This window comes from Sceloporus occidentalis, unplaced genomic scaffold (assembly GCF_023333645.1).
Source record: "Sceloporus occidentalis isolate IW3139 unplaced genomic scaffold, rSceOcc1.0.p SCAF_9, whole genome shotgun sequence".
NCBI lineage: Eukaryota > Metazoa > Chordata > Lepidosauria > Squamata > Phrynosomatidae > Sceloporus > Sceloporus occidentalis.
This window is the reverse complement of record NW_028316989.1, coordinates 40,253,904-40,277,452: the sequence shown is the minus strand read 5'-3', so window position 1 is coordinate 40,277,452 and position 23,549 is coordinate 40,253,904. Positions and strand designations below refer to the sequence as shown.

General features: G+C 42.1%; 1 protein-coding gene across 2 annotated transcripts in view; it reads left to right on the top strand.

Moving 5' to 3' along the window:
- The window catches only part of HOMER2 (homer scaffold protein 2), an 80,752-nt gene that overhangs the window by 39,674 nt on the left and 17,529 nt on the right, over positions 1-23,549 (top strand). The window contains exon 3 of one of the 2 annotated variants that reach the window (XM_089539018.1): positions 18,514-18,645. The exons of the other annotated variant lie outside the window; for it this stretch is intronic. Coding sequence (XP_089395144.1) covers positions 18,514-18,645 — 132 coding nt within the window. The remainder of the gene's footprint in view (positions 1-18,513; positions 18,646-23,549) is intronic. 2 annotated transcript variants of the gene reach the window in all.

Here is a 23,549-nt window from a genome sequence, read left to right as displayed (position 1 = left end):
TGAAATATGTCCTCTGTGGCTTGTCCATACTCATGGCCATACTGAGACATACGTTCTCTGTAATGTTACATTTAGTTGTAACAGCAAACTGAGTTTTGGGAATATATACATAAGCCTTGAGCATGCATGCTCTTTATGCCTTAGTGCCAGCTGATTGCTTTCTTTCTTTATGACTTGTTGGTATGTGCATTTCTGACTATTGTTATGTGCCTACAAGTCATTTCCGACTTGTGGAAATCTGAAAATGAACTTATCATAAGGCTTTCTTGGCAATATTTGTTCAGATGAGGTTTGTCATTGCCTTCCGCTGAGACTGAGAGAGAATGACTTGCCCAAAGTCACCCGGTGGGTTTCCATGACTGCGTAAAAATGTGAACCCTGTTCTCAGAGTCTTAATCCAGCACTCAAACCGCTATACCCTGCTGGATCTTGTACCATGCTGGGTCTTTGACACACTATCGTTTGGTATTTTGCTTAAACTCAGTAACCTATGGCTTGAACAATCCATTGTTGTCTCAAATTTGCTCTGACTTAGACGCCAGAGTTGATATAGTGTCAGTGGATGTAACCTTGGCTCCTGCTTGTCCAGTATTGATGGATACATTTCAGTTTGTGCAGCCTGATGATGTGGACAGGATCCTTGGAGAAGTGAGAGCCACTACATGTATACTAGACCCATGCCCTTTCTGACTTATTAAACAGGCCAGAGGAGGACTGGAGGAGTGAGTAAGGGAAGTAATTAATGCTTCTTTACAACAAGGCAGGGTCCCAAAATACCTAAATGAGGCTGTGGTAAGACCTCTTTTGGAAAAAATATACTTTGGATCCTACCTTACTATATAATTACAGGCTACTTTCCAGTCTTCCATTTTTGAGCAAGGTATTGGAGCGTGTGGTGGCTTCCCAAATCCAGGTGTTCCTCGATGAGACGTAATGGAAATGGCCCCAACCTCTAGAGGGCATTTTGGAGCAAAACAAGATCTTTGACTGCTGTGGGGGCCAGGAGGCTCCAAACATGGTGGAAATGTTTTCCACACCCCCAGAGATCATTGAGCAGAATTTGTGAAACTTTTTATACCATGCGGGCCTTCATGCAGCCAGTGGGATACACTTTGCCCACCCCTGATTTACAGTCACTTGCTGGTTCCCTGTATATCCATCTCCAAGGGTGTTTTGTAAACGTATTCCAGTAAATTTTTGTTAGCGACCTATAGAGTTAACTTCCTTTCTAACCTGCCACTCTGCATAGGGAGCTGATTCAAGCCTGGTGAATGATATCCCTTGGGCTGGTGCCACCAAGAGGTTTTTCTCTTCCACCAAGTAGGCAGAATGGGAAGGCACCCACTTCGAGCCACACGTGACCAAAGTCCATCATATACTCATAGTGGCTTTGTTAACTGCAACATACCTGTGTTGTAGAGGTACGGAAGAGGGAGTGTGCGTAAAATATTGGGAAAGGGGCAGGAGCTCACCAAAATAACTGCACAGTGTGTAGAGGAAGCCACATACCAGATAGCTCATTAAAACCGACCTACATTATTATGCCTTCAGAAGAAGAGTGACCTAAAAGAATGCAGAGTGGGAAAAAGTGCAAGCAGTTACCTTTTCCTTTGGGAGGAGTGCTAAGGACAGGACTGCCTGAACTTCATTTTTGTTTCATTCCATTTATCTATTGAAGCAAGCAACAATAGGCTTGAATAACTGGGCTCAGACAGATTAACTTCTGGGAATCCCACAGAGGACAAGCCACTGTTTTGATTTCACATGAGAGTATGAAAGGTATTTTGAGTTTAAAACACTGAAGAAGTTAAGGCTTCTTTCTTTCTTTCTTTCTTTCTTTCTTTCTTTCTTTCTTGGAAGCTTTGTAACTCACCAGACGAGCCAGTGTGGTATAGTGGCTTGAGTTTTGGACTATGGAGATTATCACACGGAGTGTAAGGACGGGAGCAAAGTGGAGTGCTCCCGTCCTTATCCTGTCTCATTCACACAATCGGGGGAAAGATTATCACACTCCACATGCTTATTCCGTTCTTCTCTTATCTGTGAAATCACCCCGAAATTGCCAGACCGGGCCATCCTTTACAATGCAGATTTTATTTCCTTTGATGTAAGACAAACACCTTTGCCTTCAGGTTATACGTTTCTGCTTATAAAAGATCCCCAAAATCCTTAGTCAGTGGGCTAGTTGGAAGGCATGGGGATACTCTGTCACTGTGAACTCTGACTGGTCCCAGCACCTTCGTTCTCCCCTCTGCTCACCTGATCGGCTGTATCCAACTCTACCTTCCTCACAATTGGATCCGTAGTCGAACCTCATCTTGTGTAAGTATTGCCGTTAGTTCAGCCTCAAGCTATTCCAAGCTAACTCCTGATTTCCCTAGTCTTGGTATGTAAGAGTGAGTGAATGTGGACTGTTGTCTGACTCCCTCCCCCTTTAATAAAGAAATAATAAATGGTTTATTTATATACCGCCCTTCCAAAGATCAGGGCGGTTAACAAGAGATAAAAATACATGGATACATAAATATCAAATATGTAAAGTTAAAATACAATAAACACAAATAAAAACAATAACAAATAACAAATAACAAATGCCCCTAGGTTAGATACCCATTGTCTGTGCTGTCGTATGGCGGGGGGGCTTATAAGGGCTAGTCGGGGAATGCGATGCCAAACAGGTGGGTCTTCAACTCCCGCTTGAACTGGGCCAGGGAGGTGGCTGAGCGGAGCTCTGAGGGCAGCGTGTTCCAAAGGGCCGGGGCGGCGGTGGAAAAAGACCTCCTAGAAGTGGAGGATAGCCTCGCCCCGGGAACCCTAAGGAATTGCTGCCCAGATGTTCTGAGGGTGCGAGGCGGAATGTATGGGGAGAGGCGGTCCTTCAGGTAACCTGGGCCCAAGCCATTTAGGACTTTATAGGTCATTACCAGCACCTTGTATTGCGCCCGGAAGCAAATGGGCAGCCAATGGAGGTTTTTTAGAACCGGTGTTATATGGCTGGCCCTGGACGTGCCAGTGACCAGCCTTGCAGCCATGTTCTGCACCAGTTGAAGCTTCCGGGTTAGGTACAAGGGCTGTCCCATGTAGAGTCCATTGCAGAAATCCAATCTCGAGGTTACCAGGGCATGTACCACAGTTTCAAGGTCCCTCTGGGTCAGGTATGGGCGCAGCTGGCGAAGCAGCCGAAGCTGATGACAGGTGCTCTTGACCGTCGCATTCACCTGAGCAGTCAGGTGAAGGGACGAGTCAAGAAGCACCCCCAAACTGCGCACGGAGTCCTTCACAGGGAGCGTGACCCCGTTCAGGACAGGTGGAACCACCGCCATTCCTGGACCAGGGGAACCTATCACGAGTACCTCCGTTTTCTCTGGATTCAGCTTTAGTCGGTTTTCCCTCATCCAGCCCATTACTGACTCCAAACAGGCCATGAGAGGAGAGACGCCATCCTCGGTCACTGCATCAGTCGGAGACATAGAGAAAATAATCTGGGTGTCATCAGCGTACTGATAACCCCGCGCCCCATGTCTCCGGATGATCTCTCCCAGCGGTTTCATGTAAATGTTAAATAGCATGGGAGACAGAATGGCCCCTTGAGGGACCCCAGTTTTAAGGGGCCTCTCATCGGAGCACACGTCTCCCAGCTGCACCATCTGGGACCTCCCAGAGAGGTAGGACCGGAACCACTGGAGCGCAGTGCCCCCGATCCCCACCTCTGCCAGGCGTCCCAGAAGGATACCATGGTCTATGGTATCGAAAGCCGCTGAGATGTCCAAGAGCACCAACAGGGACACGCTTCCCCTGTCGATGCCCAGACGGAGATCATCGACCAAGGCGACCATGGCCGTCTCAACCCCATGACCAGCCCGAAAGCCAGTTTGAAATGGGTCCAGATAATCCGTTTCATCCAAGACCCCCTGAAGCTGGATTGCAACCGCCCTCTCGATCACCTTCCCTAAAAATGGCAGCAGTGAAACAGGCCGATAATTATTATACACCAGGGGGTCGAGGGAGGGCTTTTTTAACAAAGGTTTTACCACGGCCAATTTGAGAACAGATGGAAATTGCCCTTCCCTCAAAGATGTATTAATTATCCGGTGCAACAGAGAGGTTACAACCGGTCCCCCCTGGGCTGCTAACCACGAGGGACAGGGATCGAGAGAGCAGGTTGTCTTCCGAACGCTTCCGAGGATCTTGTCCACATCCTCGGTACTAACCGACTCGAACTGATCCAGCTTAACTAAGTCCACGGAGGCCCTGGACGCTTCTACGTTAGGTTCTGCTTGAATGTCGGCGTTAAGACCTTCGCTTATACGAGAAGTTTTATCCACGAAAAAGTCGTTAAATAGGTCGCAGCAGGCCTTAGAAGGTTCAAGGATCTGGTTCAGGGCAGGAGGGAGCTGAGTTAGCTCCCTGACTACCCTGAACAACTCTGCTGGACGCGACTCCGCGGACGCGATACGAGCACCATAGAACGAATTCTTTGCTGCTCGTATCGCCTCTCCATAGTCCTCTAACCGTTGGGCTAGGAGAGTCTTGTCGTGTGAGCGAAGGTGTTTCCGCCAACGGTACTCTAGCCGTCGCAGCTCCCGCTTCCTTGCCCGGAGATCTTCCGTGTACCAGGGCTTACGTTTGGAAGCAGGTCTGAGAGGGCGCTTGGGAGCGATACTGTATATAGCCCTCGAGAGACCGGTATTCCAGATACCAGTCAGGGCATCAACAGAGTCGCCGTCGCTTCCAACCGTGTACCCCTCTAGGGCTTCCTGGAACCGGGCAGGTTCCATTAGCCTTCGAGGGTGGACCATCCTAATAGGTCCACCACCCCCGAGAGGGATCTGGGTAGAGACCTTGATTTTCACCTCAACCAGGAAATGATCCGTCCATGGCAAGGGGGAAATATCAAATATTTCCGCCCACGGATTTTCCACATCAGAACAGAAAACCAAATCGAGGGTATTACCCGCGCAATGCGTGGGACCCTGGATTAGCTGGGACAGGCCCATGGCAGCCATGGTATCCATGAATTCACGAGCCGCACCAGATGGAACATAGCTGGCCGTGAGTGAGATGTTGAAGTCACCCAGGACAAGTAGCCTGGGCGTCTCCAACATCAGGTCAGCGACCAGCTGTGTCAGCTCGTTAAGGGAGTCCGTTAGCGCACGGGGTGGCCGATACACCAACAGAATCCCTAGACTGTCCCTAGCTTTAAGGGTCAGGTAAATACACTCAATATAGGATGTCTGTCTAATGTGGTTCCTAGTGAGGGACACGGTGTTCCTATGTATCAAGGCCACACCCCCCCCCCGCCCACCTAACCTGGGCTGGTCCTTCACCGAGAACCCGGCAGGCAGGGCCTGAGCCCACACTGCATCCCCTTCAGGCCCCAACCAGGTCTCGGTAATGCAAGCCAGATCACAACGACAATCTAATAAAAGAACCAACTCATTCAGAGAATTTTGCTTCTGCAGTATTCCTTTGATCTCTTTTCTCTCAGTATACATAAGGGGAAACGGTCCCGATAAATTGAACTAAATAAAATCCCCCTGGAAAGACCTTTGGCTGACCTATTACAGATAATGTAAGCAAAGTTTTCTCTGGGTTCTAGGGTTGTATTTGGCATACCAGACTAAGCTGGTAAAACATGCTCCAGGCAGAAAAAACACTGGGCTAACAGTGACTTCATCTTGTTTGGACTGAACATCAGTTTTTCGGTCTTTATCCAGCCTTTCACTGTGTCCAGGTCCTAAGCTGTGCTAGTTCAGCATTGTTTAATCCCCTTTGTCTCGGCTGACTCTAATGCCATTAATTGCAGCAAGTCGGGAAAGTTCTTTGTTTATATCATGCATAATTATATGAATCGTGTGTCTTCTCATAGCTGAATGAAAAGGGCACAAATGCTTCCTCCTTTCCTTGTGGTGGAAGTGCCTCATCTTCTTTCTGTTTCTTCCTGACTTTCCCAGAATCAGATTAACATGCAGTCTTTCAAATGCTGGAGATGAACATGGCTAATTTGTAAGCAGAATTTGTTCAAGTGAATTTTACATCTGTCCCCATTTCCCACTCCCTTTTTAATGTAAGCCCAGTTTGTTGCTAGTTGCTATTCAGAGGTTGAATAGAACTGTTGGGATTGTATTTCCTTAGGAAAGGAAATATCATAGTGCTACATCTTTTGGCATGGCCCTGTGGAAAATCACCTGACTTCCAATAGATTGACGTACCTCACTGGATGCCGGCTCACTAATCATAGTGGTTGTTCCGTTCAGCAGCAAACTGCTAGGTCTGGCTTGTAGCAGATACAATGAAAGATCATGGGAGGTGTATTTACTTTTTAAAAGTAGAATCTAATGGAACACATATGGTTATCAAGCTTAAGAATGGCTTACTGCAGTTACATACATTATAACTTCATCTATCTGAAATGACTTCTAATGTATTTTTCCTGCTGGGTCTGGGCCATTAGAAACCCAGGGTCATTAGAAACATGCATGAAGTCCAAGGTTTCCATGGCTTTTAATGACTTCATAGCATTTATCTACATTATGAACAGATTACATGGTTTCTATTCGTTTCTTGCTACTGACTAAAAGACCCCAAGGGTCTTGCTGCAGCTGTGTACTCTATGCCCACTGTAGAGTTTTTGAAATTATTTATCTGCTTTATGCCAGATGCAGACCTGCAATATACTGTATCAATTAACACAATAATAAAAACAGAGATTCTTCTTCATATGCAGTAGGTTCATTGACAATAAGTATAGTAAAGAGTTTATGTCTAGCCCAGTGATTCCCAAAGTGGGTGGCATTGCCCCCTTGGGAGTGGTAGAAAGATCCTGCGGGGCAGTAAAGGGAAAAGGGGCAGCAGGAAAAGGTGAGGAAAAGGGGGACTGTGGGGTCCTTCGGTCAAAGTATTGGCATTCAGGAAAGACAAAGAGAAGCAGAGGCTTTTGGTACCAAAGTGGGATGAGGGTTACATGAAATTTCTCTTTTCGGGGTTCCTTAAAACTCTGACCGACTGGAGCGAGGAGTTAGAGCACATGGCAGAGGGGGGAAATTGGCAGTAAAAATAAGCTTTCAAATTTGGGACCCTCCTTAAGTTTTGTTAGATTTGCCAGTTCTTTGTCGGACAGGAGTAGCAGTAAAAACGATGTGTAGACTTGAAACTGGGTGAGGAAGACACATTTCTGGGGAAGGACAGAGTGGCGTATCTAGGGTCGATTCTTCAAAAGAGTCCTTCACTTCTCTCAGATTGAGAGTCCTTCTTCATTGTGGACAAAAGTAGGATGCTGGCGGCACCCTTCTTTGCCCCAGTGAAGAAGGATTGAGAGTCCTTCCATGCTGGGCTATCATGGCCGTTTCCAGACCCTCAGTCTGGCGTAAAACAAAGAGGGTGGCAGACGTAGCTCTCAAGAACCAGGGCAGAGTAGAGGGACACATCCATGCAGGAGATAAACAGGATATCACCCCGAGCCACAAGACACAGATACAAACCAGATAATACCAACCACAAGTGAATGAAGACAAGAAAAGGAGGGCTTGCATCAGTCAGATCATGTTTGTAGAAAACTCATGGCAATCGGGCAACAGCTTCCACAATAGGATCATATAGGGCCTATTTTCTGATATTAAAGAGGAGAGGTGGTGTCATTTATCTCCCAGGTTAACAGGGTTCAGCAATTTTTGTGTTGTAGAAGTGGTCTAAGTGAATGATTTGGAGATTTATGTCAATGAGAATTGGTATTATTTTTTTTAAAATGTATTTATACTAAATAAATAAATACATACTGACAAAACCCTGCAATAAAGGTAGAGGGCTATAGTGATAGAAAGGAGTAAGAATGCTGGCTATTTTGTCTCCCTAGGCTTGCACAGGATGTTCCTTTTAAGTGCTGTGACATAACCCTCTGGTTGCATTACAAGAGCTAAAGTGACAACATAAGTTTGGGCTGCCCAGTGGCGTCGTTCTCATTTCCATTCCTGCTTAGTCTGTCCAACTGAATTTCTGGATTGCTGTTGCATCAGTCTGTTGCAGCAAAAATGAGAATCTGGTGGTGCTTTTAAGTAGCCATGGATGTTTATGCCACAATAAATTTGCTAGCTGTTATACAGCTACAGAGTTCTTACCAGATCTAGTTCATGTCTTCCTCCTGCCCAAATGCAGCTTAAGAGAGGAGCAAAAGAGCCACGAGCATATATTTGTTTTCTTACTTGCTAAAAAGGATGGGGGTAGGGGGGACTGTTACTGGTTTTTGTTGTAACAAAACTGAGGGATTGTTTAAATCATATGATTTTTGGAGAACAAATAAGGAAACAAAATCTTCACTCACTCATATAAAAACACTGCATATAGTGTCTTAAACTGTGAAATACAGGTTGAGTATTCCTTATCTGGAATTCCAAAATCTGAAATATTCCTAAAACCAAAACATTTTTATGGTTGGCTGAGATAGTGACATCTTTGCTTTCTTATGCCTTTCTTATGAAACATGCATGCTTTGTTTCATGATCAAAATTATTTAAACGTATATAAAATTACCTTCAGGCTATGTGTATAAGGTGTACATGAAACATGAACAAATTTTGTGTTTAGATTTGGATCCTGTTTCCAAGTTATCTCATTATGTACATGTATGCAAATACAGGTATTCCAAAATCCAATGTGTGTGTGTGTATCCAGAATCCAAAACACGTGTGGTCCCAAACATTTCGGATAAGGGAGACTCAACCTGTATCTCTTTTGGATTTTCCTATTTTAACATCTTTCCACCCTGCTGCTGTGCTTTCCCTCTGCCAAGGTTACCAGCTGGTGATCTAAATAAGGTCTCTTACCATTTCTTGAACAACTACACTCTCTCTCCCCAGGGAGAAATTCAGCTTCTTTAACTATAGTGCTGTAGTAAGAAAGCCAATGCAATTCTAGGCTGCTTCAAAGGAAGTATAGTGCCCAGATTGAGGGAATACTACCACTCTATTCTGCTTTCGTCAGGCCTCATGTGGAATACTGCATCCAGTTCTGAGCACCAGTTCAAAAAGGTGTTGACAAGCTGGAGTGTGTCCAGGGGGAGGGTAGCTAAAATGGTGAAAGGTCTGGATACCATGCCCTGTGAAGAGTGACTTGGGAAACTGGGTATGTTTAGCCTAGAGAAGAAAAAGTTAAGAGGTGATATGATAGCCCTGTTTAAGTATTTAAAGGGGTGTCATATTGAGGATGGAGCAAGCTTGTTTTCTGCTGCTCCAGAGAATGGGACCCGGAGCAATAGATTCAAACCAGAGGAAAAGAGATTCCACCTTAAAATTAGGAAGAACTTCCCGAGTGGAACACACTCAGTTGGAGTGTGGTCAAGTCTCCTTCTTTGGAAGTTTTTAAACAGAGACTGGATGGCCATCTGTTGGGAGTGCTTTGACTGTGTATTCCTGTATGGCAGAATGGGGTTGGACTGCGTCTGCAAGGCCCTTTTGGCCTCTTTCAACTTTGCGATTCTAAGACAGAGTTTGGAAAGCAGAGCTTCTGGTATACTAGGAGACATGTCTCATCTCTTGATACCTTAATTTTGTTTCTAGCTGCCTTCGAATTGACCTCGACTCATGGTGACCCTGTGAGTGAGACATCTCCAAGCCACCTATCCTCTGTCTCTCTGCTCAGATCCTGTAGGCTCAGACCCGTGGTCTGCGTATGTTGTGTTATACAGTCTTTCTCTCTTTCTACTGCCCTCTACCTTCTCCAGCAACCTTGTCTTTTCTACTAAGTCATTCCTTCTCATGATGTGGCCAAAGTACGGCAGCCTCAGTTTAGTCTACTTGGCTTTCAGGGAGAGTTCAGGCTTGATTTGTTCTAGGACCCATTTTTAAAATCTTTTTGGCCATCAGTTGTATCCTCAGCACTCTTTTCCAGCATCAGTTCTTGAATTAATTTTCTTCCTATCCGCTTTCTTCACTGTTCATCTCTCACATTCATACATGGCAAAGTGCCCAGGAAATACAGTGGCTTGGACAATTCTAACTTTAGTGTTCAGCTGTAGGATTTTCTTTCTTTGCAGCCCTTCCCATTCCTAATCTTCTTTTGATTTCTTGACTGCAGTATCCATTCTGATCAATTTTTCTTCCAAGGTATGGGAAATCTTTTAACTATTTCGATTTCCTCCTTGTGTAGATTGAATTAATGTAAATGCTCTGTGGTCATTATTTTTGTTTTCTTTATGTTTAATATTAAGTCAGTCTTTGCAGGACATATCCCCCCCCCCATGAAGCGGGGATATGTCCTGCAAAACCCATCCCATAGTTCCTCTGGAAGGAGCTTTCCCCAAATTTGTTTTGCCTGCAGCCTCCCCCAGCCTCTCTGGGGTCTTTCTTCCAAGGCAGCAGCCTAGCAGAAGTGCTTTGGGGAGGCAGTTTTCTCTCTCCCTCAACAATCTTTCCCCATGAATAATTACAGGACTCATAGGCACTTTAAGCGCCTCCTCATTGGCTCTTTTATAAAAAACCGCGAAATTTAAAAGTGACATTATGATGACGTTACTTTGATTGACAACCCCAAAATGGTGAGTGGGAACGAAATAAGGCTAAAACCGGTTTATATATACACCGTTTTATTTGAATAGGAACGAAAGCAGATCACTTAAAGCGAATCAGTTGGTAAATGAGAACGAAGAAAAAAACGCGATTTGGAACACGGGATAACACCCGTTGTATTTTGAATTGGTTTAACCGATACCAGTGTATTTTAAACCATTGTAAATCGCAAGTGAGAACACCCCCTATGTGATGCTTTCTGCTAGTACTATGGTATTGTCTGCATATCTTAGACTACTGATGTTCCTTCTTCTTATCTTCACTCCTCCTTCTTCTGTGTCTAAATCTGCCCTGCTGCAGTCTTTTGTGTCTCCTTTTTGTGGATAAGGATGTATATTGATACCTTAATAGCTAATGCTTATTATGATACAGTTTTTTGTATATACAGTGTACTTCAGCAGATGAATAAAGCAACCCAGATACTTGGAAGATATTTGTAAGTGCTAAAAGAAATTCTTGGTACAATAAATATACTGGGCTTTGAGAATGGCTTTCAAGATTAGTATTTGACATGAACAGAGTACATTCGAACATACACAGAGTTATGGTCTCTGTTTTTGAGATCAAAGGGAAGGACTTCTAAGCTGCCTGTATCCTAGTTTTAAAAATGCAGGCAGTAGCTTTCTGATCTTGTAAGCCGATACTTGTCTTCCTTTGAATGGCGGAGTAGGAAACACACTGGCTTTGTTTTACTTGGTCCACCAGAAGAACCTGTTGATCTTGTGATGGTTTCAGTCAAGGGAGTGGCAAAAAGTCTCTCAACAGAAAGTCAGTTTCTCTCTGATCAAGCTATTCACATCATGAACTATGCAAAAGAAACATCATCAGGTTTATAAAGAAGGGGTGGCAGAGTAGTTGCAAAAAACAAAACAAAACCAAACCTAGGTATGAATGGTAGGTTGTCCTGGAGGTATCATATTCTCATTAGGAATATGATTTAACAACTGGTGAGGATGGCCATATCTACGCATGAAGCTGAGATCATGCTTTCAATATAGAAAGTCCCAAGTCAAGTCTCTAAACAAATGATATGTTATAGCATGCAGGGTACAAACTTCTATCCATAGACAGTGGTGAGATAGTGCTGGTTGCAACAGATAACATGGTCTAAATAGTGGAACTAAGAATGTTCCTCTCATTGAGATTAATAAAATGGGATAAGCATGGGAAATCTTAATCCTATTACTTATTTATATTTATATCTTACGACTTCTCTTATCAAACAAGACAAGGCTCTCAGAGCAGCAATTAAAGTCATATGAATAATAAAACCAAGACCAAGTGCCAAAAACTGTTAAACTGTACAGCATACAAAATTCAGTTGTATTTTATGCCAGTCTTATCCTGTTCCATCTAAAAGAGAGATGGGGAACCTATGGTCCTCCAGATGTTACTTGACTGCTACTTCCAGTCATGCTGGTCAGGGCTGATGGGACCTGGAGTACAATAATATCTGGTTCTTATTCCTGCAATCTAGAGGTCTTGGGATTATTATTACTTTACTAAACCTTACTGGAGAGGAAGTTGAAAACCAAGGTACCAACACCCAAAAAGATGGATCTCTAATCACTGCCAATCCTATTTCTGACATGGGGAAAAGTCTCTATGGAATATATGGTCAGGTGTATGTGGGAGAGGGGGCTCTTAAACAGTTACTGAAGAAGCCTGTGGTTTGCATGTTGTCGCTGTGCCTGAATTCCTGGAAGCTATCCTTGTTAGTCAGTTAACAAGCACTCCTGGAAGATGGCCATGCAGCCTGTTTGAAGACTGCCAAAGAAAGTGAGAGTACCTTCCTCTGAGGCCATTCACCCCACTGTTGAAGATTTTTTACAATTAAAAAGTTCCTTCTAATGTTTAGGTGGAATCTCTTTTCATGCAATTTGAATCCATTGGTTCATTTTCTAGTTTGTGGAGCAGCAGAAAACAAGCTTGCTCCATCTTGTATGTAACAGATATTAGAGACAGCTACCATATTATCTGTGTCCTCTGCACACTCCTTTCCCTCCTCCTCCACCATCTTGCTGGATTTTTGTTTTGTCTTGTTTTTTGCAGGAGGAGGAGGAGGAGGAGGACAAGACAGCAGTGTTGGTGGCTATAAGAGGTAAAGGAGGGCATGCCGGGGAAGCACAGGATTTCAGTGTCAGACATTTAAAAAGTGTCTGGTAGCATCTTTAAAAGGCAGAGAGATGTTAAGTGACATAAACTTTTGAAGACTGCATCATGTTGTACAGTCATCCCTCCATATCCACCAATTCTTTATCCACGGATTCAAGCAGCCACATCTTGAAAACATTCAAACAATAAATAAATCCTAAAAATCAATCCTTGATCTTGCCATTTTATTTAAGGGACACCATTTCACTATCCATTGTATTTAATGGGATTTGAACATCCATAGATTTTGGTATCCACAGGAAGGCTTGGAACCAAACCCCAGTGGATACGAAGGGCCCACTGTATATAAGATCAGAAGACTGCAACATAAATTGCTGTGTGGTCAACATGATCTGACATATGCTGTGGTTATGTTATATCATTATAAACAGCTTCTTGAAAGAATACACACAACCTTGTCAACCAAATGTGAACAACAAATCATTTCCCAATTTTAGGTACCTCAAGATAGATGTACTGTGTTCTTTTCTCAGAAAGATTAGTTCAGAAGGGGTTTGCCTTTGCCTTCCTTCAAGGCTGAGAAAGTATGACTTGCCCAAAGTTAATCAGTAGATTTCCATGGTTTAGTGGGGATTTGAACCCTGGCCACTGGAGTCAGTACAGTGCTCAAACCACTATATCACATTGGCTCTCACAATACTTGATAACTTCTAACAGATAGGTTTTATGAAACATGGTCAATCTGTGTAATTAAGGTGACAGTTTATATTTTTCCTATTCTTCAAAGCATGCTACTTTCTGTCTGAATAATGAATTGATTCTCTTTGGTCTTCACAGCTCCTCTTCAGGTCAGTTCAAATGTAACCACAGGTTAAAACAAGGTTGCGCTCTTCTTATGAAAAAACAGGCTTGTCTATCCTTATCTGGAATGTAGAACAGTGAATGGTGAAACCAGCATGCCTTAAGTGTTTTACGCTAAAAGTTTGCATTGGAGCATTTATTTTATGTTTCAGCTGTTTTAAAGACACTTGGGTCTTTATTTGTTTCTCTTTTCAGGCTGCTTTTCAGGGCTTGACATTATAGCACTGTGTATGATGTTAATGTAAACTCTATAATGTTTAAGTTTTCTCCCAAATATGCCCTGCTTGATAACTCCTTATATATGATATTTTGAATGTTAAAGGGCTCCACACATTTTCTGTCAAGAACCTTGATGACGAGGCAGAGGTTTCAGAGCCTGTATTGGACCCTCAACAAATTTGGACCATGCATATTTGGATTGTGGACAATGTTGATACCAAAATTCAGTGGGGGCAGCAATTTTTGCTGTTGTTCAAATTGGGCAGCAGCTGCAATAGCTCCTCAACATGCAGGTGGTGGCAGAACACTCTTCTGCATTGTAGACACCTCCCAATATGCAGAGCCTCCTTACCTTAGGTAAGGAAAGCAACCTCACCTATTTTTATCAGCATCACTGGTTGTTGGACAATGAAAACTGAAAGTATGGGCCTAGGAGGCTGTCTGTGGGCCATGTGGTGAACATCCCTGCTGTAACATAAGCAAACATGGTAGGTTACTGCAGATCCCCCTGTTAAGAATGGTGCCTTGCCTGAGACCACTCAGTGAATTCATGGCCAGAGTATGGAAAAGTCACTTTTTTGGACTTCACGTCCCAGAATCCTCCAGGGTTTTTAAAGAGTTGTTCTACAAATAATAAATTTGCTCTGTTTATGGCTTAAGTGAAATGTGAATTGGCAATTTCCCATATCTTGCCTACCGCAACCACTTTATGACAACATCCTAAAGATTGACTAATTGTTTCCAGAGGCTATGAAGCATCACACTGCATGCTGATAAACTAAAAACTATTGGGAGTGGGATTGTCAGTGTATTAATTTTGCTACTCTGGTTTGTAGAAGATGCCAAGGCAAAAAAGCAGAGAGGAAACAACACTGAGCAACTCTTTCTAGTCATTGCCCAACAATTGGTACTCTAATGGGCACAGAGCTCTCAGAGCAACAGCATAATTGATGATGAATCCAAGGAACAGGCAGAAACTGAAAACTCAATAAGCACCTTACAAAACAATCCCCTCATTTATCAATTGTATTAAGCCCCTGAGTGGGTGTGCAGTAAAGGGATTCCTCTTCACTGTCGTATACGGTGTGGGTTTGCAAGCAACTCATGTTTCCTGGAATACTTCCCTCTAATATATTTTAAAAGAGATCTGTTCATGCCTCCTATGCTTTAACAATCAAAAAGAAGACACACCTGTACTTCCATTTTAATAGTCTCTTTGAAAGATGTAAATGTATTTACATTTAAAAGAGATTGCAGCTATGTACAATAGTGTTCCAGCACAAAAAAGGCAGGAAAATAAAAATGTGAAAGGGGAAAAATAGCCACATTGGCTGTACATTTCTGTAAAAGCTGACCAAATGTCCAAATATAAGGCCATTTGTAAATTTTGTCTATACATCATGTTGCAAGTGTTAGATCTTCTATTGGGTCATCGGTGGATAAAAAAATACAGTGGTCCTTTGCTATCCACTGGGGCTTGGTTCCTGGATATCCCCCTTCCTTCCTCTCCCTTGGATACCAAACTCTGTGGATGCTCAAGTCCTATTAAATAACAATGGTATAGTAAAACCATAGACGCATAGAATCATAGAGTTGGAAGATACCACAAGGGTCATCCAATCCAACCCCCTGCCATGCAGGAACATAGAATCAAAGCACCCCAGACATATCACCTCTTAACCTTCTCTTCTCCAGGCTAAACATACCCAGCTCCCTAAGTCTCTCCTCATAGGGCATAGTTTCTAGACTCTTCACCATTTTGGTCACACTCCTCTGGACAAACTTTAATGGTGTCCCTTATATAAAATAGCAAAATCAAGGTTTGCTTTTTTGAATTTATATATGTTAAAATATTTTCAAGCCATGGGTGGTTGAATCTGTAGATAAAAACGCCATGGATAAAGAGGTCCGACTACATCTTTTCAGTAACAAAATATTAATCTTTTGGCAGTCAAAGGGCTGCGAAAAATCCATTTCCATTGACCATTTATTAATTCCCAAGAAACAGACAAATAATTGAAAACATGGATGTTCCTGAATATGAAGCAATGTTCCAAAACCACATTTACATGTGTAAATACTTTCTCCCAAAATGTAGCTACTATAGTACAACCCCCAACCATATGTGTTAAAGAAGCATTAGCAGTATTACATTTGCAACAATTTGCTGATTCAGAAAGCCCTTTCTTGAATAGGCATTGTGGTGACTAATATAGCCAAAAGAGCAATTTCTACTTATGGAAGAAGTAGTCAGAGATTGTAGCCATACTAGTTATAGAGGCTAAAACCAACAGCCATTGATTAGCCAGAATTGGATATTCCAATTCTCTACTCTTTTCTTGCTGTGAATGTATGAATGCTGTGAACCTGTCAAATGTATTTATAGAACTTTACAGAAATGTATACATATAAATTTTGGGTTTGGATACTTGGTTGGCCTCAATTAATGACTCTGATATTAACGGAACTAAGCTGGGTACTCATTTTAGCAATCTTGGAAGCATGCAAGACTGAGTTGAGCATGAGCCCCTGGCTGGGATTGAACTCACAACTTGTGGTTTGTGAGTGAGTGGCTGCAGTACAGGCATTTAAGCACTGCGCCACCAGGGCTCCTATACAATAAGAAACTGTCCAGTTCACAGAACAGTCCAGGTGCAGTATATTGGCAAAGTGAACTTGTCACAAAGATCCTTGCTTTGCCCTGAACATATTAGGTAGCCTTCAGCAAATTTCTCTATCTTAGCCTCAGTCTCCCCATCTTCAGTTAGAGGATCATACTGGCCTATTGAATGGATTGCTAACATGTGAAAATATTTCAAACAGAAAAAACAGCTGTCATATTATCAATGCTTCCTTAATACTGTTTAAACATATTTTCTAAAGAAAGGTTATCTGTCAAGAGTGATACTTCCTTTTGCTTCCTGAAGAATATTTGCCGCAAGTTACTAAATATGGGAAGGGTTCATAGCTCAGTAATGGAGCACATGCATTGCCACAGGTTCAGTTCTGGATATTGTTAGTTTAGAAAGACATGAGACAAGAAGTCAGGATGGACTTGAGAAAAGAGGCTACTTTGGCCACAGACTGCTAAATTCTTGTGTTGTCTTTTGAACTCAGGCTGTTGCTTCAAGCTCCACACACTTGTTGGTAATGCAACTGGTTTGTTAAAGGCTTTTCTCAGAAGCAGGGCTTTTCTTAGTCTGAGGGGCAAGATGGAAAGGTGAAGATGCCTGAGCTTCCGTGGGACAGTGTACTCTCATTTCCCTGTGCATGGACACAACAGGGGATCTCACTCTGGATGAAGCATCCTTTTTGTTCTAAATATAACTCAGTTGGCATATTTTCCAGATCAAGAAACAAATTGCGCATGGAATTGGCAAACTCTTAGTAAGCTATTAAGGGAGCGGATGTGGCATCTTTATTGGTGGAACTGTATAGTTCAGGGTTCCTGTTGGCTGAACTTTTAATTGTCATGGAACAGGTTCTGTGAGTCCCCTGAGTGACATTAACCAACTTGTGTGGGATGGGCGCGCTAAGGACTCTGCATTGTGCAGGCATCCCTAAACTAACTGCTGCAACCTTCTGTTGCTTTTCCTGTGGCAGCAGTGGAAGCTTCTTTATTAAGCCCATGATTGGCAGAGCTGTGTCTGCCTCCATTCAAGTTCAAGCTGGGTCTCCAGCAGCTTGTCTTAATTGCGGCTTCATATGAATCATTCACACTTGTCAGTGCTCTTCTTGTGGTACAGTATATTTCTCTCTTAAATCCTCTGCAAAAAGAAACTCTGCCAAATGTGCTTAATGAACATCTACTAGCACTGCAGCTCCTCACTAGCTATACTTGCCTAAATTAATGCTATTAAATAAGCAGCTTTCCTTGAGAATCCAGATGTGTTAGATTACAACTCCTCAAATGATCACAGTTAATCTGGTTGGGAAATTATAGCCTGGATCCTGTTGTTAGTCCCAGATTCATCAATGAGCAATTGATTTAGGTTGCATTTCCACTGCAGAAATAATGCATTTTGACATCACTTTAATTTAAATTAATCTTCCCACAACTGGGTGCCTCTTGGTTTCTTGGATCATCTTCCATCAGGGGGACTTTTTGGAAAGCTGACTGGGATTAATGAGAATTACAGTCTGACACATTTGGAGGGAATGCTTTCTCTATACCTTTGTGCCCTTTACCATTTCCTAACCAATTTGACTGTTATTATTGACTGCTGTATCAAAAGAGCTGTCAAAGAGGAGAAGGGTACAGGTTTGTTCTCTGCATTTCAGTTGAATGTTAGAAGTAACTTCTTGATGGTAAGAGTGATTTGGTAATGAAACTGATTATTTAAAGAAATAGTGGGACCTCTTTCTCTGGATATCCTCAAAAAAAGCTTTACACTTATTTGCTGGTGATGTTCTAGCTGGAGTCCTTGCACTGAGAAGGAGGTTGGACTCGAGGCCCTTTCCTACTCTATGATTCTATTGTTTATTTCCATCAACTCCATAACAGAAATTGTAAACCCAGTTTTTCCTAGTTAAGGCCAGCTCTGGGTCCACAGTGGGTATTATAAAGTAAAGCTTATTGTTTAAGAAGGCTTTGCCTTCTAGTTCTCTTTCAGTTTAAGATTTGGTTATTGTTCCACCACTATCAGATTTAGATTCAGCATCTGGTAATCAATCGGAATAATTCTGATATGCAGCTAACTATTTTCCAAGTTGCTGTGTAGTCTACATTCCTTTAAAAAATCTTTGTGTCCTTTTTCAGGTGATTATAAATAGCACTATCACACCAAATATGACCTTCACAAAAACATCACAGAAATTTGGCCAGTGGGCTGATAGCAGAGCGAACACTGTGTTTGGCCTGGGTTTTTCTTCTGAACAACAGCTAACCAAGGTAACTGAATTGCAGTGTATTTGTTGTTGTTGCTTTTGCAGGAATATACAATAATCTCAGTGAACTAAAATTACAAATATAAGAATCCAGTGGGAGTCCTATATAGCCACTTTTCTTATAATGTCCATTTTGATGACCTAACTGAATAGAACTATGTGTTTTTTTAACATGTTGGGGGGGGGGGTAATTGAAAAGACTTATTTTCCTGAAGGCACACAATACCACCACCACCAACAACAGTAGACATGCACAGGATCATGACACATACTCATGCCCACAAGCAGAAGCTCTGAAAGGATGTGAAAGGAAAGAGAGTGATAGACTTATAGTTGCTGTTTTAGCAGAAACAGCCACATGTTGAGCATAATGTCTTGTTTAGATCCTCTTGCAATTCCATTAATGAACTTGTATGGTCTGAAAACTTGAGATAGTGACAATACGTTAACAGCAGACATTAAAAAATTAGATCTTGTTAAGAATAAAGTCAGCTGATGGTCAGTGATACTGAAACCCCATACTTCTATTTCTATCACGTGGGCCTTCCAAAATTCATTTTAGTGGCATGGTGGTGTACTCACTTTAAAGACATTCTTTTCACTTATCCTTAGGAACTTCAAGAAAAGAGTGCCTTGATCAAAGAAACAGATCTCCTATGTCTTCTGAAAGGAATGAAGGATGAGGGAGGCACTGGCTTCACTTGGGTTTCCTTTTAAATCATGGTTTATCATGATCAGAACAAGCCCTTTTGCCCTACTTGGCTTTACTTGCTTACCCTCTCTCTTTGGCTTTAGCTCTCTCTTGTGGCTTTAGCCACAAGGAGAATAATGAATGTGGTTTGTTTTTAGATTGATCCCAGTTAAGTGTTGTCTGAACATTACAGTTGTAGGTAATGTAAACAGTCAAAAGAAGTCAGCTTTCTAAACTGAGTCTTGGTCAGATTGTTCCAAACAAGCAGCTGTTTACTGAATGGGGGAAGAATGGAGAAAGAATGGGGGAGTCGAGGAGGACATTATACTCATTCCCATTAGGATCAATTATTGTTGACTGCAACTCCTGAATGCAGCTACTCAGTAGGTGTTTGCAAGTCTGAAAGAACTGGGTGTTGATAGAAATGATTTACTACTTTTGGAGGCTCCCTGTTAAGAAACTTAACTATGAGAGGTAGTTTGGTAATGAATAACCAATAGTTTAATCAATGTATTCTCTGTGCTCAGATAATAGTAATTCAGGCACCCAGGATGTTTGTTCATGCTATAAACGAAGCACTTATCTTGACACATGGTTGATTTTCTTTCTGAACACAAACCACTTAGCTATCAGTGGCTCCAGATGGCATTAGCTCACTAAATATAATGCCCTTGAACATTCCATAAATTCCCTGTTAATCTTGCTGCTCATAATCTTGGAAGGCAAATGGGCACTTTGCCATGTTAGAGAAGTCTCAGCTACTGTCTGAAATTGTCAAAGCGGTTGCTGTGTCGGTCAGTTGGATGGAAACACGTTATAAAATCCTTTAATACAGAATGCTCCTTGTATGCAGCATGTAAGATTTCCATTAAATTGCAATTTCCAAAATATTTTTGACTGCATTTAGTGTTTGTTTATGCAGCCAGTTCAAACTGCAGATGATGACAATTAGAACTTGTATTCTGCTTTGAGATGTTGAAAATATCTTGTGTACATTCTTCTTTGCAACCCTTACAACTCTGTAAGGTACAAGTGAACAGGCTGCAGATTATGGGATTATTCTTTTGAAAGAAAGAAAGAAAGAACTCTAGGATCCACCAACTCTTCCGAATGGAACAGATACACACTGAGAATTAAAGCTTTCTGAATACAGAAAGGTGTATCGAATACCCAAAATGATTCAGTACGGTGTGTGGTTTGAATGTTGGCGGAGGACTTTAGGAGACCAGTGTCTGAATCCTCACTCAAACGTGGAAAGCTACTGGGTGACCTTCTGCAAGTCACACTCTCTCAGCCTAAGAAGAAGGCAATGGCAATTGCTTCCTGAACAAATCTTGCCCAAAAAATCCCATGACAGGTTTCCCCTTAGAGTTACCATAAACTGGAAATGACATGAAGACAAAAACCAACAACAACCCAAAATGAGTGGAGCTTCCATGTCTTCCCACACAGAAATCCATTTCTAGCAACCCCAAGCTTTTTCCATTTCATAACTGAGAAAGAAGTCATTTTCTTTCTAAAATGGTTAAAAAAATGAGTATCAAAAATCCTTGCTAATCTACTTCATACCATGTAGAGTTCTGCTAGTAGATCCCAATCTATCTTCTGTCCATCCCTGCCCTAATCCTGTTTTTGATGGGAGTGGGGTGAGAATCTAATTGTCGATTCCCAGGATTCTTTGGAAGAAGCTGTAACCTATTAAAAGAACATAAAATAGATTTTTAAAGAAGTTATTTTACTGACTAGTGATTCATTTGCTGGCTGTTTAGTCACTTTTGACAAGCCACCAGCACAGTCCACAGTACCTTAGACATTATGCCAAGAAGCAAAGCTGGTGGCCTGTACTTTGCCACATGTCAATGAGACCCTTTGGGTAACTGATATTGCTTCGTGTGATATTGTGCCAAACAGTGATAGCTTCTGAACTAGGTCTATTCAAAAGCTTACATTTTCCCACTTACATTTAAAAATAAATTGCTCAACTTCTCATTGTCTGATACGTAACTGGTTTGTATTCACTTATGACAAGGTCTATTCCTTCTCATCTGAATTATGGACACTTCAAAATTCCTATTCCCTTCCCTTCTCTTCTAGGGCCAAACTGTTCCTTTCTTCTGATGCTAATGGATAAGAGTCCTTTTGGATTTTTGCCCTTCCTTTTAAAAGTGGAAACCAAGGAAAGCTAAAAATTAGCTTTAAGTCAAGGTTAGGAATCATGCAGCTCTGCAGATGTTGAACTGCAACTCCCAAGAGCCATAGCCAGCACAGTGGTGAGGAATGCTGGGAGTTATAGTTTGACAACATCTGGAGGGCTATATGATTCCCATCCCTGTTCTGCACTGATGCCTTAAGAAGTAACTTGAAGGCACGCAGCAACAAACAAAAGTAACAGAACATTTACAATCCATAAATGGCACATGTTTGAAAATGGAGGTTGCTGTGAACTAATTATGACAGGAATTGCCGAATGCATATATTTTTTTTAAACAAAGGGAATGATTTCTGAAATGGGTATTTTGGTGTCATGTTGATTTCACCAGCAGAGCTAGGAGCAATTCTTCCTTATCACCACTCACACTTGCTGCCAGCAACTAAGAAAGCTTCCATGCTCTCCTGTTGAGTATTGGCTTATCCTTTAGAAATAACTGAAACACAGTGATAACGGCATATTGGTCCCCAGGAATGAGAGTTTGTGGCAATAACTCTTAATTGGACTTACTGCTGTGTGTGAACATCCCTAAGTGGGACCACACTGGTGTTGCAAACTTTTGCAAAGAGCTTCCCATAAAGACTCATTTCTAATAGTGATAACTTTACCTATCTGGTTTGCACCGTTTAATTCCCATGCAAAGCAAATCATAAACATTTCATGCAGGCTAAATATCAAGCACTAACAAAGACTTAGAAAACATAGAGTTTGAACTGGAGGGTCTGAGCCTATGATTCTGTTGCAGTTTGTTTAGTAAATATAGAGAAAATCTTTTCTCCACAGATCAGGAATTTCTCATCCTAAGCATTACAGGTGTAACATTACCTATGGTGATATGCATTATTCAGTGTGTGATATGTGTGTCTTTCAATTCATTCATATAATAGGACATCCATTGGTTAGGTTTCACTAAGATGATGTTAAGGAAATAGTTCATTTGCATGCTGGTCATTCCCTAAATTCAGAAATAAATGCCCAATGTTTGATAGCAACAAATCCATTAGTTTGACAGAGTCTTGAGGTCACAGGTTACTATAAGGCTGACAGACAAATTATATTCACAGACAGTTGTAGGAATGTATTAGTGCTTCTTCCCCTAGGAACGTGCTCTCTGATTAATATTTGTCATTACCATGCCTTTTGCTTTCACCCAACCCTGTCAGTCATTTTGCTTTGAGTAAGTTGATGCTTTGATAGAGAAATTGTTGTGGTCAGGAACACCACAGGATAAATTCTCCAAGCCCTGGGATTGTAGTGAGTTAGATTAGGTTTATGCAGAGAAAAATTAGGAGCTGCTTAAACCAGAATGGCTGCAGTGGTCAAATGAAGAGTCCCCTGAATCTATCTATCTATCTTTCTTTCTTTCTTTCTTTCTGGAGGTCAGCTCACCGATCACCTACAGCCTGGTGGTGACTGTGGTTCTTATGTGCCTTCAAATAGGCTCTGACTTATGTTGACCCTATCAGAGGGGTCTTGTTGGCAAGATTTATTCAGATGTTGTCATTTTCTAACACAGCACCTCTGTCCTTGCCATGACTGCATTAATAAATGGAAATGCATACATACTGGTTTGGGAGCACTCCCTGCTGTACGTCCTTCCATTAGTCCAACAGGGCTGTTGCTGGCCCCTCACACTCTTTTCCACCCTCGTCCTTAAGTGTACTCTTCTCCCCCATCCCTTGTGTTTTGTGTGTGTGTGTGTGTGTACCTTAAGCTTGTGTGGCAGGGAATATTTATTTTAAATGCAATTCCAGAGTTACGTGAATACAGTTTAACCACCGCAAAAAAGGCTATTCTGGAATAGCGAGGAGGACAGAAGGTAGAGGAGGAGACAGTGACACGACATGACTGTGTAATCCCAGAACTGATGTCGAAGTAACTTACTGAGGAGTAGCGCTATTCCAGTGCTGTTTGGATCTTATTGATGGATTTTTCCATCACTGGCTAATCACACTTCAAGAACAAGGCAGTGATGAGAGGGAGACAGTTGCATGATAGGTATGGCCAA